The sequence below is a fragment of the Coloeus monedula genome, assembly GCF_965178545.1.
Source record: "Coloeus monedula genome assembly, chromosome: 6".
Taxonomy (NCBI): domain Eukaryota; kingdom Metazoa; phylum Chordata; class Aves; order Passeriformes; family Corvidae; genus Coloeus; species Coloeus monedula.
The window spans coordinates 4,444,402-4,464,036 of NC_138786.1; the positions used below are offsets into that span (position 1 = coordinate 4,444,402).

A 19,635-nucleotide genomic window follows, 5' to 3' on the forward strand; every position below is an offset into this window, starting at 1 on the left:
CTCCCCTACTTTTCACTGGGAAAATCTAGTAGGCTTTAGGGGGGCTGTTGGCACTGTATTCCTGCTTTGTGTTGCATGTGTTTAAAAATACAGGTAGGGCCCTCTTGTAGTGAGCTGTCAAAGCAAATACAGAAATTTAATAATGTAAAAAAATAAGGGTTAATAATAAAGGATAAAATTCAGCCTTTTATATGAGTTTATGTAAAACTGTGGAGGTAGGCAGATGGGAGGGTTTGTTGAAGTTTTTTAGAGAGAAAGAGGTTTTTTCATCTGTTCTCATCCGAACTAGTTGTCTTTGCTTTCAGAGTTTATTTGAAATAGTTGAATGAATCCTTTGCAGCAGGGACACTTTGCATAGTGCTGTCAGTGCCATCCCTTTCTTGCTATCTCTGTCTTCTGGAAGTGAAGCTTAGGCTGGAGTTGGAGATGAGAAGAGGCTGTATTTTAAATATATATAACTAATGCCTCAGTTGGCTGGGTACATTTTTCTGGTGTTTTTATGTTGAAGAAAAATACTGTAATGTGGAAAACAAAGCTGTAATGCTCTGGAAGCAAAGGAGTCAGCTCTCAAGGTGCAATTTTAATTCAGGAAGCTTGAGACCTGTGTGATCCTTTCTTGTTAGTACATGCTTTTCCTGCTTATAGGTCTCCTAGTCAACGGAAACTAAAGATAAGGAATGTATATTTTTTGCATGAAAAAGAATACAATAATGGTTTGATGAATAGGCACTTTTATAATAAAACTCTTCTGTCTCACTGAAACTGTAGATTGCTAGCCGTTACATGACACTGAACAGTTTTCCTTTTAGTATTATCACACAGTGACTTAAATGTGATGGGGCATTAGAAAAGATTGAATTATTTTAATTTTACTTTTTCACAGGGTTCTGAAGCCATTGTGTTTTATTTTGAGATAAATTACCCTATTTATCTTGTCTGCATAAATATCTTTGTGAATAATGCAAGAAGCTGGAATGCTAAAAGTAAAAATTATGGACCTGTTCTTAAAGGACAGGATTAACATCCTGCAAGAGCTTATACAAAACCAACTGGCGCCTTTATTCTTCAATACAAAAATGTGCCATTTTGAGCATTTGCAAAGCCACTATAGTGGAGTGTTGCCAGATCCATTAACCATTTTCTACTAATGGTAGTTAAATGACTGAGTGGGGTAAAAGCAGGCAACAGGATGGTCTGTACGAGATCTCCTTTTACATAGATGTTATAGCAAGGCTTGAATGAAAAAAACCTAGAAAAACAGTTCCATGGTGGTAAGAGCAGACATTTCTTAAGTTGCATTAGAGCAAGAAGTGAAAAATACTACCCTTAATGCAAAGGTAGTGCAGATATTTAGCCAGAGACTGCAGAGGAAAATTAAGACAATGAAAATTTTCAGTTCCCAAGGAAACCTTAAACTGGCAGGCTCTCACAAGCACTCAGTTTCAGACTTTCTAGATATTAACACAGGCATGCAGAAAGCCCATACAAAACTGCCCATCCTGCTGCCAGCAGCACTGAGGACAGGCAACACCTACAGCATGGGAACCCAGCCAAAAGATGCCCACCAGTTGTTTCTTCTGGCCTGTGTGAAGTGACAGAATTTCTGATCAGGTTTTAATGTGCTCCTTTGAAAAAGATTAGAATTTTGACACTGTTTTCACTCACAGGTCAGAATTGTACACTATTATTTCATATATAACATAACTTAAAGAAGAAAGTACAGGTAGCACATTCTGGTAAGCATCTGCACACACAAAACACACAAAAATAGTGTGCATATAACTCAACTTCTATAGCAAAACCCCAAACCAGACTTGGATAGAAAGACTTTTATCCTGAGGCAAGTTTGCAAGTATAGTGCTAGAATCTAAAGATGGAGAAGGAAAGATGAAGATAAGTGAATTGATTCTAATTCCCTGAACTGGCTCTTATGTATATCAACATTTTTCTGTGCAGAAGAAAGCCTCAAAATAAGTGTTTTGAAAAGACACAGGATGTCTAGCTGGAAATGGTCTATTAAATGAACTAAATAATGTCATGGTATATGGCACACCATTTTATAAAGCTGTTATTTGCTTTTCCCTCTTGGTATTGTGAGAATCCTAAATCTGAATTTCTAAAACATCCACAATATTTCCCTATTCCTGCAGACCTGTGTTTATACGCATGCAACAAATAACGCACAGGATCATAGGAGAAGCTTACAGACCTCATTGTGGTATTTCCAACCCTTTTAGTGTTTATGTGCACCGTTTCAAGAAACAGTAATGTGTTGGATAAGTGGAGATGCCTTTAAGGGTTTTCCTTGTTGGCACTGCTCCTCATGCATACCATATCACATGGTGCTGCTAGTGATGTGCTGCCAAAGGAACCCTGACTGCTGCAGAAGCAGAAGGAGAGTTGCTTCCCCATTCTCCTTCCTGCACCATCCTCCCAGCCTGTATCAGCACCTGCATGCAGGAGAAGGCTGGGCTGGGGAGCAAGGAGGAGTGCTGAGCTTAACCGCAGGAGGAGAGGCAGTGGTAGGAAGAAGAGCTTGAAGAGTTTTTTACTAGTTGCTTCCACACCAGTGGTGTCTGTCATGGCAGATTTTCCCAAAACACCCACACAGCTTCTTTTGTCCTTTGCCCATTGCCCCCAGCATGGGTAGGACAAAGCTGGCATAGCTCCACTGGTGTAAGGAGATCAAGGAAGTAAAGGAGAAACCTGTAAGACTGAAAGCAAGTCTTTTTTTCCTAGCTCTGCTGGTTGAAGAAGTTGGTTAGTGTCTCCCTACACATCAGGGAACAAAAGCTGTAACAGGCATGGTACTGCCACAGTAAAGTCATCTAGTCTTGAAAGAGTTCTATGTATTATTTTACTTTTTGATATAATGTAGAGACATAACCTAACTGCTCTTCCTCCACTGAGTAAAGTGCTGCTTAGTTTTGGTACCCTGGCAGACAGGCTTTCTGAAAAGTAACCTGCTAGTCAGTTAGTGTCCTTTACTATGAGCCTAAATCATGTACTTTTGAAAGGGCTTAAGTTTAGAAATGAACTTTAGGAACGCTCTATTAATTTTGTAATTTAAAACTGTAAAATTGAACAGATAGAAGTCCAGTACAGGATTGACACAAGGAAGCAGTCTTTAAAAAAGAACATCCTCCAATCCAGCACTGGGAAAGAAAGGAAAGTAAGAAGGAGGACTCATTTGCGATTGACCTGCAGTAGCAAAGTCATTCACTTTCCAAATAGGATTAAACTTGTTTCATCAGCCATGACATGTGAAAAGATCATGGTTAAAAATTCCATTTGCTGTAATGAATTGAAAGTGTCTGAGTTTGCAAGCAGTACTCACTGTTGATGGACAGCTAGATTCGTGCAGTGTTTTAACACTAAAATTAGCTTCCACAAAGTAAAAAGTACAGAAAAGGTGGCAGCAGTGACAGATCTTAAAGCATTTAAAAATTGACTTTATTGTTAGATGGGAGCTGAATAAAGCTAGGAATAAATAGTGTTTATGACCCTGTTATGTAGATAACTTGGTTCATGCTTGAGTGAGGGCGATCACGAATCTTGGAAAACGGCATTTTTTAGGTTTCTCAGCCATATTTCAACAAGACTAAATATTGTTACTGAAATGAGGAAAAATCGAACTTCTCTATGGTATTGCTTGTAAGATGTAAGAAAATGGGATTGTGCTGAAGGATACTTCATTCAAATCGATTTCCATGTACATCACATGACTCCAGTGCAGTCCATGAAAGCATACTGGTGTATATATTTTGGAAATTGGGATAAAAGCTACACTCTGTGGTTAGTTAATAACTTTAACTCAGTCTTGCATCAGGATCATGAGACATTTGCCCTTTGATGCATGTAGAGCCAAATGTAGTTTCGAAAGGTATTTTCACCAAGTTTTTTTTGTTTGATGTGCACAATTTTATCCACATTTTAAGTGTGCCAAGAAAAAAAATCTCAGTGGGTGACAGTGGGAATTACTTAGGAATAATTTGATTCTCCTTTTAATTGATAAGCTACCGAGCTGAAAATTGTCCAAAATCTAAAAAAAAAAAAAAAAGCAGCTTGAGCTGAATAGAGGAATGAAAATATAATGGCCTCTTAAATTACCACAAGGTTAACATATAATTAATTTGCTAACTTTAATTACAACCCTACAAAATGTGCTGAAAAATGCTCAAAGGGGAGAAGCAGCCAGGTGCCAGCCATGATTAGCCAAGGTTACTGGCAATTACGAGGTCTCTATTAAACATGTTACAGAAATTTGAGAAACCCCTTTCTGAAAACAGCGCATTTATTGAAACTCAGCAAGGTGTTCATCATGCTGTATCTTTCCATTGCTACAGACTTGCTGTCATTTGCCTCACTCTTTTCCAGCTAAACGTTTTATTGCAGCTGAAACGTGGACTGCTTTTTCTGTTTGTCACACGCTGTTACACTTGTACTGGGTATTTATTTTGATAACATAAACAAAAGAGATTAACCAGTGTTTGCGAAGTGTTCTGAGCACCTTCAGTTCCAGGTAGCTGCCAATATCGCAGCTGAATGCTAGAAACACAAATCCTGAAGAAAATGCTTTTTCTTTCCAAGGTGTCCTGGAACATGCAGTTTGTAAATCAAGAATATTGCTGAAACTGCCTTTTCAGTGGACAACCTATTCTGCAACGCTTTAAATGCACAGACAAATGCAATTTCTGAGTTAAAAAAGCAACCCAACACAAACAAAAAACCAAATAAGGAACAAAAAAATCTGCATGTTTGCTTTGCATTTTTAACAAATCATGGTGTAAAAGAATGTCTTGTCTGTAACAGATTACATGATGTATTACTGTTAATTTTTACTGTTGTTATGTGAGTCATGTTTTAAATGTCTGTTGTTGGGAACTGTAATAAACCTTGATCCATCTATTAAAGGAAATCTTTAAAAAAACTCCAAACCAATAAGATTTTTTTAAAAACAAACCCACAGTATTGGTGTCAAAGGAGATTAATTTCCTGGCTGGCTTGTGTTTTTCTCTGAGGCAGATATTGATGAGTGTGCAGAGGGGATCATTGAGTGTCACAACCATTCACGCTGTGTTAACCTCCCAGGGTGGTACCACTGTGAGTGCAGAAGCGGTTTCCATGACAATGGAAGCTATTCTCCTTCCGGGGAGTCCTGTGTTGGTAAGCAATGATCAGTAGAGCCTTTTTTTTTCCCTCCTTGTGCATGGTGTTCCCTAGTGACTGTCGAGCCGCTATCCTGAGCAGTGACTGTGTTTCAGGCCAGAACGGGGGTGCACCCAGCGTGTCCGTGTCTGCCAGCACCTGCAGCTACACAGGGCTGCTGGGCCATGGCACCGCACGGGTCTGAGGGGTTCCCACAGGAGGAGATCCAAAGCGCGACTTACTGCACTGCTCTGTTTAGCAGAGCAAGTGGCTGTGAAACCTGAAGTGGAAGTGCACTTGCTGGGGAGCATAATTGGCCACAAAAGGGGAAGAGGTGGTTTTCCAGTTCCAGGTTTCAACAGAGTGGTAGAAGAACATATCTGTGGTATGTCTGTGTTGCTTTGGTTTGCTTGTTTTCCATTTTTCAGCATCTTCATAATTTAATTTTTAGAATTACGCAAATAGCATCAAATTCTCTATGTACCATATTTGCAGAATAAGGTCCCAAGAGCATGAACAGAGAGGGATTTTTAATGGGTGCAAAGGGGTTTGTCAGTTGTTTCTATGGGAGGACAAAGGATGAGGCTTCATGAGGAATTAATGCTGCCTCCTGCAGTCTGTGTGCCCTCGACTGGCTGTAGGACTCTGGGTGCCACTACAGCAAGTGAGCAGCAGTAAAACCCTAGTGAAGATGGTAATTCTGCCTTACCCCTGCCTTACAGTTTTTCCACCTTTTCAGTTATTTGCCTTACACATAATTTCTATGTGGTATTTTATCAGGTGAGTTTAAAACTGTTTAGAAGGGATCCCATTTTAACTTCTGTAGAGATACGGATCAACTGGCTCATAGTGTTATGTCTTTTCTTTGGACTTTCAGTTACTTCATCTCTAGTCAGTTATATGAGATTTCTATAAAAGCTCTTCTTCTCTTTTTGTGCTTTTTTTTTTTTTAATGCTGTAAATTTCATTTATCATGGCCATAACTTCAAAGAGTGTTTTCTGTGATTTAAAGTCTGTAATTGAAATAAAAATTAAAAGAACAATTTGTAACAAAACTATATAAATTTACTTGTAAAAAACGTTCCCATCTTTTATGAATTCTGGCTATTAGAAGTACTTGGGATAAGGTAGTATAATAATTTAAAAATGCAGAGAAACAATAGTGATTTTCAAAGCAATATTTTGTAGATTGTCCAGCTAAATTATTTTTTTATACATTGTCCTAAGCTGATGGGGAGCTCAATAAAATCAGAGCAGTGAACTTCTTCAGAGGGTGGCTGTGTAAAAAATGGCAAATTTTACAGTATTTCATGATTCCATAGATAAAATAGATGAAAGTCATGTGTTTCTAAACAAATTCTCAAATGTTAAGAGTTCTCCTCTGGTTTATTTGAATGTTGTAAAATGAGTGATGAATGAAGCAATGTTGAAGATACCTCTTTATGAGAAGACAAAGCAACATGATATAACCTTCAAAAAGCCCTGAGGCAACTGGGGGTGAGAGGCGTGTTTAGCATTTCTGGTGCTTACTTGTACCACTCACGTGGGGAGCCCCATCCCTCCTACCTGGTGTAGCTGATTTGCGAAGCAGAAGATGAAGAGCCAAGCTGATGTCAGGAGAAGACAGACACATAGGCAGGACTGTGGATGACCCCCAGGTAGGCTCAGCTGCTGGAAAGGTCAGTACTGCTTGCACTGAATCACTGCTGAAGGGTTGGACGCTGCAAAAAGAAGCCCCAAACGTTCTGTGTTCTGGTAGAGACTGGAGGGATAAGATTTCATGAAAACACACTGCCCTCATTTTCACCTGCACAGCATGCTGGAAGTTTGTGAGGTTAGGTGCTCATCTTGCCATATGCAAGTTGTAAACAGAATGTGAAATTAGTGGGGTTATTTTAATGAAATAGCTTCTCTGAGCCATCTGCTGCAGGGTACCAGTGAGGAAGAGAAATAAACCAGTTTGCTTCACCAGTATAATGAAATAAAATAATAAAAAATTAGTTGGAAGATTCTGCTAGCCCATATCGACAAATTTCAAACCATGATGTTTATTTTAAAATGCAACTAAGAATTGGTTAAAACAACAGAGAGAAAACATTGCACATTCTAGCTAATACATCACATTACAGAGTTTGTTTGCATGGTGGAGCATTTAGGGTCAGAAGCGGTGTCTTTCACTCTATTTCAGATAAAAGAGGGTTCATCTGCTTAGCAACAGTATTTTTTCCTGGTGTATTGTATACTGAATTTGTAGTGTGTACATGGGATGCGTATGAGACATTGTCTTTCAGTATGTTTTGAAACATTTCTTCTTCCTCCCTGAAGGACAAACTTGGAGAACAATAAATAGGCTGAAAACATAAGTAAAATAAGATTAAACCCTCCCCTACAAAATAATAACAATAAACACTACTACTACTAATAATCATAAAGAAAAGAAGATCACAAGACAGTGAGAGGGAGTACTCATCTCTGACAGATTGCCCCACGCACAGGCAGCCAGTTGTTTTTGCTGGATACATTTATGTATATATTGGTTAACCTCTTTTCCCTCCATTTTTATGTAGGTGGTCTTAGAGCTGAGTCATTGCTTGCACTGTCTCTGCAGTGCTTGCAAAACATTAAGAAAAATAGCATCTATTTGGGAAGTGTTGTGATACCTCAGTGCTTCTAAAAGCTATATTCTCATTGATAAAGAGAAAACAGTGAAGTCTGTCACCTGGCAAGGGACAGTTGTGTAAATCAGTAGATGTGGCAGGGAAGGTCATAATTTTGCACCAGAGCCTGGATAATAAGGATGTGTGGCTTAGCCAGGCCCCTTCAAGATAGGGAAAATTTTTTTATTGCTCAAAATATCAACCAAAGACAGCTTTTATCAAAGATGTCAGCTTCATGTAGTGACGGTGAGCAGGCTCAAATTAAGAGAATGTAATTTGATTTCCCACAGGAGTGTTTTTATGAGGCCCTGGTCTTTCACAATGTGTTATTGAGAATACTGCTTGCAGACAAAAGACAATTGCTGTATGAAGTTGCTACCAAAGTTTGCTTGGCATTAAAACCTGTAGGCTACAGCTGCTGTGTTGTTTGGTTGGTTGGGTTTTTTTTAAATTTTGTAATAGGAGCTTTGCTGCACTCTGAGGTAAAGAAGCAATAATACTTCATAGAGAACAGTGAGCTGTCATGTGATGCAGCATTTGTGACTATCTACTGATTAAAAAAAGAGCAAAGCAAATTATACTTTGGAATCTCCATCTCTCTAAGTGACGTGCTTCCAGTCTGTAGAGTGATGTTCAGACCCTGGAGTGCAGATTTACTGATTTTGGTTTTTTTCACAATGATTTGTGTTTCTGGGTCCCTACATTGGGATTTGCACATACAGAAGGAACAACAACCAAGGCAGCAGTGCCTGTCAGGTTTTGTTTATTTTTTTTTCTTTAAGAACTACTACAAATTTTGCAGGCAGGCTTAACATGGATCCAGATTCACCATTTATTTCTGCCTTAAAGGTAGTATAGCTAGACCTTACTGCAGGATTACTTTGGGGAAATGAAAGCTGGAAAAATGTAGGACTCAAGAGCTCATGAAAGAAAACTCCACAGGGATTAGTCTCCCACAAAATCTGGGTGCAGCAGTGCTTGAGGGTCAAACCTGAGTGGGCTTTAAATCAGTTCCTGAAACTTTCATGTATTCCATGGTGTACTGCAGTGGGGTCTCTTATCTAGATTAGAAAGCATAAGCAAAGGACATTAGGTTTTGTTTCTTTTTCCCCCTTTATGTGTCACACAAAAAGGTAGACCCATCCTTTGAAAATCTTCCCATGTGCCTGCAAATTGCCTTCCTGTCTGTTGGTAGAGAAGTGCTATGTAGGCAGAAAGGTTTGCACATGGTACAGAGTATCCAAGACCAACTAGAACCTACTATTTTACAACTTTGTTCTGTGCTGCTCATAGAACTTCACAGAATTTCTTAAAGCTCACAGTATCAGAGTTGGTGTCAGTAGATTTTATCCTGTAAAATAAACATTATCTTACTTACTTTCCATTTAGTAAATCCTAATTTTTTTAATCTGACAGAAAGTTGTGTTCCATGTCTTCAAGGTAATTGTGTTTAGCCATTTCTGTATTTTTAGAAAGCTTTAGTAAATTCTATATTCAGAATCTAATTTACTAAGCAGTGTTCTTTAATAGACCTTTATGTCTCTATAGAATAAAAATTCTACATAAAATATTTTCTAGATAAAAATTACTCTGGTGATATTTTTTCAAAGACACCTCCAAATAACTTTGATTTAGAAAGAAGGCAGAAATCATTAAGTGACAGGTTGCCTGTGAAAAATGATTTGTCAAAACAGTGTTTAGTTAACTTGTACATACATTGGTTTGGGAGCCCAGCATACATTTTTAATGTTAACAATATACTGTAATGGTTTAATGTACCGTAACAGTTAAAATTAGCACATTAGTAGGGTTCTTTCTTCTGCAACAGCTTATCATGATAATACAGAGCACCACACTGCATTGCTTGCTTGTACACATTTATTAAGGTGCTATGGAAAAGTCTTACAATTAAAACCTGAATAGCCTTGAAAACTAAGAAATGAAGTAGCTAGGGATTGATTTGAAATTTCAGTGAAACCAAGTTAATGAACTTGTGTTGATATGTACAGTCATGCTTGTCTTCTGCCCGATTCAAATGCAGTGGCCGTGGGACCTCTCATAATATCTGAGGCAAATTACTTCTCATTACAGCCAAAAAGAATGGAAAAGGAAATTGCATCTCAGGGGATTATTTGCTTCCATTTTGCTTCTGGTTTTTTGTCTGCCCACATTACTGAGCTATCCATGTATTTTGAGAGTATGTTGGAAATGAGCATGTCTTGGGTGGTTTGTTTTCTTTTTCATCCACAAAATGGGACTGGTTGCTAAAATGTATATGGTCGGGTACGTATGGTTGTGCATTTGTTTATAGAAGCACTGCCTGGAGTGTTTGAAGAGTAAAGATCTCGGTCAGTGGTATGATGGTCAGCATGTCTTGGCAGCAATCCCTTGGCTGCTGGCTATACATTGTTGATAGAAAATTGCATAAGGCTTTGCAGTACAAGCAAGTTTCTGCTCAATATGGGTGTTTCACCTACATCCTCACTTCTCGTTGAAAAGGAACTGTCTGGAGAGGGGAAGGAAAACTCTGCAGCTTTTATGTGGGTTGATTAGTAGGTTTTTGCCACAGAGAATTTCAGTATAATGAATAAAATTGCAAAATCCTCTTTCAGGTGTGAAAATCAGATTATTTTCATAGGTTGACAGGATACATGAAAGAACTAATCCCTCCAAACCTAAGGACAGACACTTTGTTCTTGTCCTTTATATATAGGGAAAGAATATGGAGTCTCCTTGCTATTTCCAGTGTTCTTCAAAGTGGCTTGATTTATAAATTATTATTTTATCTCCTTCCTTCTTTGTGTTGTTATAATGGGAAATGAGATTTGTCTGCAGTTTTGCTGTGCCCATCATTAAATGTTCCGTTTTTGAGCCTGCATCTTCTGAGAACAATTGCGGGAAAGCAAATGAAACCTGAGGGGATGTGGGAAATTTGAGCTAAGCAAGGATTTGAGTACTACAAAAATAAGCTAAGTGCAAAAGTCTTGTCATAGTTTTCACGTTCACTAAATTACTGTTTTGGACTGGGCTAATTTTTCAACACCTAAGTTGACACATTGATTCCAGTTGTTAAGAGAAATTTCACACTAAATACAAGTATTTTCTACCATGCTTTGCATAGCCCCCTACATGCTGATCTCACACTGATATGGCCATTTGATCTCCATTAAAATGAAATACTTTCTGTACCTAACTGAGAGCTAACAATGTGGGAGCATTTGGCTGGGGTTTTTTCCTTCCCCACCCCACAATCTGGTTTAAGGCTGAAGGAATGACAGGGACAAAAACATGTTATGCTTATAACTTTTTTCCCTCAAATTACTGGTAACATTGTCTGTTCTGACTTTATGTCTGTTCTGACTTTAGGAAATGCAATCAGCGACGACAGAAAAACTGCCAAAGGGATATTCTCAGAAAATTAGTTCTGTTAAAAGTTCAGCTGAAAATGAGTGCAGTGTCCAAGCCTTTTATATCTGATTAATGACTAAAACTTTTAAATAATAAATGCCATAAAAAAAAATAAACTATTATTTGCATAAAAAACCAAAAAGCTGTGTAGCAATTAGGAATTTATGTCCATGCTTTGCTTGATTCTTCGTCAAGAATCTGCCATTTACCAGTTTGGGCTGCTCGTAATGGGGACATCCTTTTTATGTGTGCTAAATGGAGAACAGCAGCAGAGGTACATAAATAGGGGGTTCTTCCCTTCTGCATATGCATAAGAGATTAGGTTGGCTTTGTGAACAGGTCTGTACTACTGAGAACATGAATAATGTTAGTTTCTATAATTGCTAACATCTGGCTTTCCATAAATCTGTTAAATTACATGGAAACAGAATTAGATTTCAGTGTCATAAGTAAAGCAATTAAATGCAACTCTGTAGGCAATATGGCTTTATATTCATCTGTGAAATCCTTTTAGTTTTGAACTGTGAAAGCTACCCTTCTAATCTGCACTGTTATTCTACTACATCCTATACAGATTATCGTCAAGGAGCTCTTAATGTGGTAGGGAAGGCAATACTGATGATGCTTGTTGAAACCACCAAAGGCAAAGTGAATGCTTCATTTATACCTTTGTTTTCAACAAAAAATACAAGTAAAGTCTATTGAAAGGAAAATGGTATATCTTTAAGAATGTTCTAAGTTTTACAGTAGCTATTTGGATATAATTCATTTGATACCAGTTCATTCGTAGTTCTCTTCATGTCAGTCTTCATGGTTTTTACTTCCTGCCATACTCTGGCACCTGTTAAAAAATGAACTACAAGTTTTAATTTCTCTTAGTACTGCACCTTTTACACCACCAGTAGTGAATATTTCAAGTACTCAGGTATGGCTAAGGTGTGCACTAGAGCAATAATGTTCTTTTCTGGAAATTAAGACTTTCAGGACAGCAAAATGCACCATTTTTAGGCAAGTCGGAGTGATGAGCAATTGAGTCATGCTGTCAGGCCACTGGGAACATTTCTGACAAAGGACTGCCCCATGGGTTAGCCCAGGAGTGAAGCCCTCTGAAGGCAGTGAAATTGCCTCCAGCTTCCCTTTGGATCTATAAGCACAACAAGAAACAGTCATTTTCTGGCAGCCCAGAGCTTTGACTCGGTTGTGCAGACTGATTTTTGCATTTAATCAAATCCAAGGGCATGACCACATTTCTACTTGTTCCTTGACTACTTATGAATTGAAATCAGAAATTGTATTATCCAGACCAGACTGAATTTAGTGATTTGATTGTTATAAAGAGTTTCTTTCACCAAAATGAGAGAATTCTTAAAGTCTTTTTAAGATAGGACCTTTTGAGGTGATGACATGTGAAGCCATGGCACTTGTCCAAAAAGTAGGGCAACGGGCCATCACATCCCACCTAAATTAGACTTCAGGAAACTGTTGTTTGTAAATACTTTTGAAGTTTTTGGTTTAGAGAGAAGTTAAAAGTATCGTTGGGTAGTACTGAACAGTTAAAATTTCACCCTAGCAATAAGGTCATTTCGAATGATAAGTATTGTGGTTCTTCCTTGCATTTTCTGAATTCATCGAATACTATTCTGGAACTATCACAACAGAAACCATCACATGCTTCTAAAGGATTTTCTTTTCCAGCTTTCCTTCCACTGTTGCTTGCAGTTTTCATTGTTCATGTGGGAACAAAAGACACTGGTTTACTGGTATTTCATCTGGACAATTTGTCAATATATTGTTTAAGAAAAGTCCAAACTTATTGTCTGAAAGAAGCACCTATTTTTAACAATGTGCTTAAAAATCAAATAGCTTTCATTGAAAGAAAAAGAACACTGGATGAACTCCCTAGATAAATTCATATTGCATAATTATATTTTACCCTCTAAAAGCAAATTTAATGGGATGCTGTAATTCACTTTTCTCTGGTGTATAATGATTTTCTCTTGTCACCTATTCTTTGTGTCATTGCTAAATCATACTGCATAGCTTTAAGGCACTTTTTTTGTGTGTATCAGGTGCCTCAGAGTTCTTTTTATTTCCTTTTTTTTTTTTTTCATCCCTTCCAGCAATGGGAAAAGGATGCAACTGACTGCTTTTAGTGTGGGGAATGTTGCTTGTGCTAGGAAATTATGAAGAATAATGCACTTCTATTTTGATGTAAAACTCAGAACAGAGAGTGGTCTAGTTGACAGAAAGTCAACTCTCCTCGCTGGTTTCCAGTCACTGGGAAATGAGTATGCACCCTTATCTGAAGGTTCAAGTTTGTCACTGGTATATGGTTCCACTAGGTACATCAAACTCAGCATTTACAATTAAGCCTGATGGAGATATTTTAAGAATTCTTAGTGGAATCAAAATAAATGCTGAAGAATAACCTAACAGTGCTTAAAGTCTACCAAGTAAATATGAAAGATATAGAAAGGAATGCACCCTCGTCCACCAGCAAGGCAGAATAAGCAATAATTACTTAATGCAGAAATAAAACTTGCCCCATGAAAAGTGCCCAAAGCTTTTATAAATCTGCTGTTTTGCAGATATCGATGAGTGTGCCTTAAAGATCCACACCTGTTGGAATGATTCAGCCTGTGTGAACCTGGCAGGAGGGTTTGACTGCCTTTGTCCTTCTGGACCATCTTGCACTGGAGACTGTCCCCATGAAGGCGGCTTCAAGCGGAACGGGCAGGTGTGGACCCTGAGAGAAGACAGATGCTCCGTTTGCTCCTGCAAGGTGAGATCCAGCTGGCCTGGGTTTCAGGAGTCCTTTAATTCTCTGGGCTTGTGTCAGAAACCCAACATTGCAGTGTTACTGTTGGCAAAAATGTTAGCCTAAGCCCAAGGCACTGAGACAAAAGGTAAGCTCTGCTGTGGACTCTGAAGCTGGAATGGGGATATTCTTCTGGGAAGGCATTTCTTTTCTTATTTTGCACAACCACACACATAACTGAATAATGGCTAACCTTTCTGAGCTTCTACCATGTACCCTGTGGGCCAGAGCATTTCAGAGTGTGCCTCAAAGAGGGTCTTGCATTACCCTTTAACACAATGTGCAGGTTCCAGCACGCTTACTGGAAATACTGAAAACTGATTTTAATTTCTCTTTCATATGAGTATGCATCTCTCAACTTCCTGTTGGCTGTGTTTCCCTTTGCTTGGAATACATATGAATTAACTTAGTGAGAAGAAAGGTCTGAGCCTGAGTCAAAGGTTAGAAGACCCAGCAACAGGCATTTAATTTCCTCAAAGTGAAGAAGGGCAAAGGCCAGCTTTTTCAGCTTTTTCCTTCTCATCTCAGCTTGGCTGTGTTGCCAGCTCTCCCACTTGAGCAGTGCAGCTCTCTCTGTATGTTTGGAGAGGCCAGGTCTAGTATCAGTGGATGTACCTTAAGGAGTTAACATTTAGATCAGGGTGGGGGTTTTTGTTGGGTTTTTTTTTCCCCTGGAAATTATGTTTTGGATTTTTTTTTTCCTGAGTATGGTAACCAAGTTAGAAAACATTTGGCTCTGCTTTCTTGATTTTCACTAGTTAACAGAGGAATGCTGTCTTTGAAATCAGAAGAATTTTAGAAACACCCTAATCTGAGATGTGGTTGGTTTTTTATGGTCACGTTGCACTGATTTGTTCATAGCATGGGTAAAGCTGTCCAAAGGCACAGCAGAGCACTATAGGCCCAGTTCAAGTGAAATTAGGTTGTGACCTCTGTGAAAAGCTGAAGATGGAGCATGGGAATTGGCCTATCAGTCTCCATGTCTCAATGCTTGGGAGCCAGAGAAGCATGAGAGGGTTTTAGGGGGAACAGAGGGAAAGAGGTGTTTTGAAGTTGCAAGAAGCTGGAAGCCTCATCCTTTCTGTTTTGCAGTGGTGTGTTGCAAATGTGTTTTGCAAGGAAAAATTAAGACTTCAGAGTGAGTAGAACCTAAAAAGTACACTGCTGGTTTGGGCTCAGTAGGGAATGTGTTCTTGTTAGTTGCTATATTTGTTATTTCAAGTAGCCTCAAGCTCCCTAAAACTCCTCCTTTCAGAGGCTGAAGTGTACAAGTTTACTGACTATATATCAAGGTTTTACGGTAATCTTGGGGAACCAGCAGGCTTATGAAAGGATTGCAGTCAATAGAATAAATAGTTTAATATATGTGAAGACATCTGGTCTGCCTTTGCAGAATTATTACTATTAGTATTCACATTTTAGATTGCTTGTAATTTGTTTTATTTGCCATTTCTCATTGCATGGTATTTCTTATGTTGAGTGTTGTTACTAGTATATGAAAATACAGAAATGATTAACTAGTACATAGTTTAAACTAAGCTTGACACTGTTGTTATGACTCTTACTATGTGTCTTCCTCACTTCAGTTTTTCCCTCTGTGAATTAGCATTTGCATTTAATTTCATTCCAGTGGCTGCCTGTTTCAAGAGCAAATTCGTGTCTATAGAACAGGGGAAACAGGAAGAAGAGCTCCTTGTCTATCACATCTCAAGCAGAATGTAAAGTCTTCACTCAGTGTTTAATGAAATACATTTTTATACATCCTGATAGCTTCCAGTGCACCAGACTACCTCTCAAACCTCTCCTTTTCATGCAGTTGCATGGAGAACTGGCCCTACTTGATCTTTTGCAGCCTGCTCAGTTTGCAGTGAGGAAAAGAGCGAAATGTAACTAAACCATTCCTTATACTACTTACTCAAACTTTGCAATGATCCTACTTACTTGTTTTATCCAGGATGCAAGTCAGCATTTCATTTTTGAAATAAAACTGGCTTTTTTTTGCATAATTATTCTGGCAAAAGTCAGGTGGATATATTTTGTTCATTGCCTGAAGCACATAGGTACCATCTTTAAAATATTTTCATTTATAATCTGGTGCAAAGGAAATTAAATACCTTACTTAATGAACTTCAAAGCTATTTGTGAAGTAGGATACTGTGGAATATAGGAAATTATATTGCTTCATTTATATAATGAAACAAAGTGTCATTATTGAAGCACAGGGTATTTCAGTGTTTTACCAGACCCAGTGTCTTCAAACCATTCTTGTTCATCTAAATGCACATAAAGTTTACAAAATCATAAATTCTCAAAACTATAAATGAACACTGTTCCTTAGGTATATTTGACATGTCTTGTATATGTCTTGTATCTTTCTGAACTGTTGTGGATTTAATAGACCATCAGATTTAAGGCTGGTAGGATTTGGGGTGGGAAGCTATTGTGCTCTCTCATGAAAAGAGCAAAGCCTAGGTGTGCAGTGTGGCTATATCTGGGCTTTCGAGTCTGTCTTCTGATTAAGACAACCCTCCCTTCCTTCTATGAAAAAAAGCCTGGGAGATACACACAGCACTGGGAGCAGGGGGATCTTCCAAGCTAATGTGTGTTCCTGGGGGTGAGAACCATTTGGTGGTTTGGTTTTTGCAGGGTCTGATTTCTGTCCAAACTGGGTTTGGGGCTTTGTGAAAACTTGAACCACCCAGTGGTTAACAGTGATTCTCTTGTGTGTCAGTTTTTCCTTTGATAAGAATGATTTTACGTTCATACCACTTTTGAAGAATGTAGAACTGATTCAGTGAGGAAGGTGGGAAAGAAGAGGTAGTAATAAGATGCTGTATGTTATTACTCACCTAAAGAAAATAAGGTTTTCTATATCTATTTCTCAATTTTCTATGTATTTCTCAGGGCTCCTGCTGAGCTGCAAAGATGCACATGAGATAGTGTAGCTTAAGAGGCTTTGTGTCACTGCAGTATAGGGATAAAAATGTTTTTTGAAAGGCATAGAGCTAATGAGGTTGTACACAAAACACAGATGCTTACAGACAAAACAGACTAGCAGAGTATTATGATTACCAAGAGTTCTCTGGCAAAGTCATCAGGTTTTTTCAGTGTTCTGAAATATGGAGAGTAAAGGCAACGTAAAACATGCTCAGGGAAGCACAGAATTAACAGCACTGTCACCAGGGCAATTTTGAAAACTGGTCTTGAAAGCTTAGAAACTGAATTGGATTTAAGCAGACGGGCTGTTGTTAGCCATTATTAATCAGCATAGAAGAGGAGAGAGACTGCCATGGTTGAGGCTCCCTGGATTCCTGTCACAGCCCCACACGCCTGGATCTGGTCATCCCGACGGAGCTCCTGGGCTAAGCTGGCTTTTGATGTGCATCTGCAGCTGCCCGAACCCATGGCTAAGGAAATGGGCTACTGCTGTTCTTCCTTATGATTTACTCAGACTGCTGAGTAAGGAGATGAAGCTTGTTTATCCCTCCTCCCACATCTGAAGTGGCAATCTAGCCGCTAGTACAGAATACTTAACTTAATTTGATACAACACTGAACAAAGCTTGTAGAGTAATATATGCCCTGAAGTTGGCGAAAGTGGTTCAGGTCCATGTTAACCTGGCATGCTTTCTACTTTCTCATAATTCAGTGTTGTCTTCAGCTTTGCTTGTTAGGCATAAGAAATAATGTTAATTATTTTTACAGTAGCAAGGAATATTCTAATCCATTCAAAACTACGATGAAATGCAGCAGTAACACTGAGCTGACATGACATTGTGATTCCCTGATGCTAATTTTGTCTATGTTGCATTGTGGACAAGACTGGCTTTGCTTTAAAACAGGAACCAAACCCTGGTTCCTACATCAAATAATAAGCAGTCACCTCCCCCATGCTACATGCTGAGCAACCTGGTCTAGTGCAAAGTGTCTCTGCCCATGGCAGGGGGATTAAAACAAGATGAGCTTTAGAGTCCCTTCCAACCCAAACCATTCTGTGATCCTGTCCTGCTTATGGCTGTTTTGTCTGCCTCTGGAAAAGACATCCTGGGCTCCATTCACTCTTATTAGAAATAAGTTGTTTTCAAGGATCAGAGGAAATAAATTCCCTTGCATTGAAGGGTGTTCCTATATTTGGTGCAATGAAATTTTCTTCCTTACATCAGATAATAGACGCAGAACAAGGTTCTGATTAGGCTAGGAAAAACTGCAATGAAATGAATGAAGTTGCTTTAGGAATAGTATAGTTGTGATGCAAAGCAGAATATAGCTTTATCCAGGCCCTCTGTAATACATGTACTGAATTATAATGAATGATGATAAGTTCTTTTATCTTTAAGCTGATGTACTGTAGGTCCAGATGTGGGACAGACACAGAGGTCAGAATAAAGAACAATTAGTGCTACTGTGATTGTGCTATATTTTGCTCTAATTAAGTTAAAGGGTCCACCTTTATTCAGCTTACTTTCTTCACAGTGGTACATTCTGTCAAAATAGTGCTAAATAAATATTATATGTATTAGAGTGGCAACCGCTTGAAGAGTTTGTTGATGTAACCAATGAGATATGAAATTGCTTCACTGTATTTCACTGAGATATTGACTGCTTTTAAATTCAGTTGGCTAGAGACAGGCAAACAGTGTTTTCAGATTCAAGACAGAATTGGATCCATGCACTGACAGAAACTGGGATAGTACTGGTATTTGTTGTATTATGACAGGCAAGATCCAGTCCTTATTGTCATGAAATACACTGATAAGCCAAAGATGTGCCCTTTGATGTATGCACCCTGTGACCTTACCTGGGTTGCTCTCTGGCAGTCTGTGGTTGACGTCAGGGCAATGTGTCCTTGCAGGATGGGAGGATTTTCTGCCGGAGAACAGCCTGTGACTGCAGGAACCCCAGCGCTGACCTCTTCTGCTGCCCAGAGTGCGACACTCGTGTCACCAGCCAGTGCCTCGACCAAACTGGGCACAAGCTCTACCGCAGCGGGGACAACTGGACCTACAGCTGCCAGCAGTGCCGTTGCCTGGTATGAGTAAAGCAGTTTGGGTAGGAGTAAGAATAATAAGGATTATGACTTTTAGAAAAACAGACCTGGAGGCAGGCTCACAGCTATTTCTTAACCTGCTTTTCAGACTGGGGGTGATGGTAAAGCACTTACCGAGCCCCAGAGAACTGAAAGCTACACCATCAGTTTTTGTCTTACTGCTGAATAAGTAGGTCTAATGAGCAAAATGAAAAGCTTGAGAAGAGCTTGGAAACCTTGGCACTATATTAATTTTAGCATTAGTCTACTTTTGAGAACTTCTGTACGGTTGTCTGATCTTTAAGTGACATTTTCAAACCTTTTTTGCATGCGATGGAGTTAGTTGGAGAAATTTTAGTTTTTAATTATGTCTGGTGGGCCTGTCTTGTCAAAAAGGGACAATGATTTTTTTATTATTTATTTATTTATTTATTTATTTGAATTCTGCAAATCTGGAAACATGGAGTACCAGTGCCACTGTGTAAATTAGAAAAAAATAACCACATAAAGAAGGATAAAGAAGACTGAAATTACTAGAAAAACATACAAAATAATGAAAACTTATTTTCTCATTAGACA

The 19,635-nt window shown here is 38.7% G+C and overlaps 1 protein-coding gene across 1 annotated transcript in view; it reads left to right on the forward strand.

Moving 5' to 3' along the window:
• The window catches only part of NELL1 (neural EGFL like 1), a gene marked incomplete at both ends in the record, with an annotated part of 289,446 nt that overhangs the window by 267,251 nt on the left and 2,560 nt on the right, over window positions 1-19,635 (forward strand). Inside the window, 3 exons of the mRNA XM_082283926.1 lie at window positions 5,026-5,166; window positions 13,802-13,995; window positions 18,883-19,059. Coding sequence (XP_082140052.1) covers window positions 5,026-5,166; window positions 13,802-13,995; window positions 18,883-19,059 — 512 coding nt within the window. The remainder of the gene's footprint in view (window positions 1-5,025; window positions 5,167-13,801; window positions 13,996-18,882; window positions 19,060-19,635) is intronic.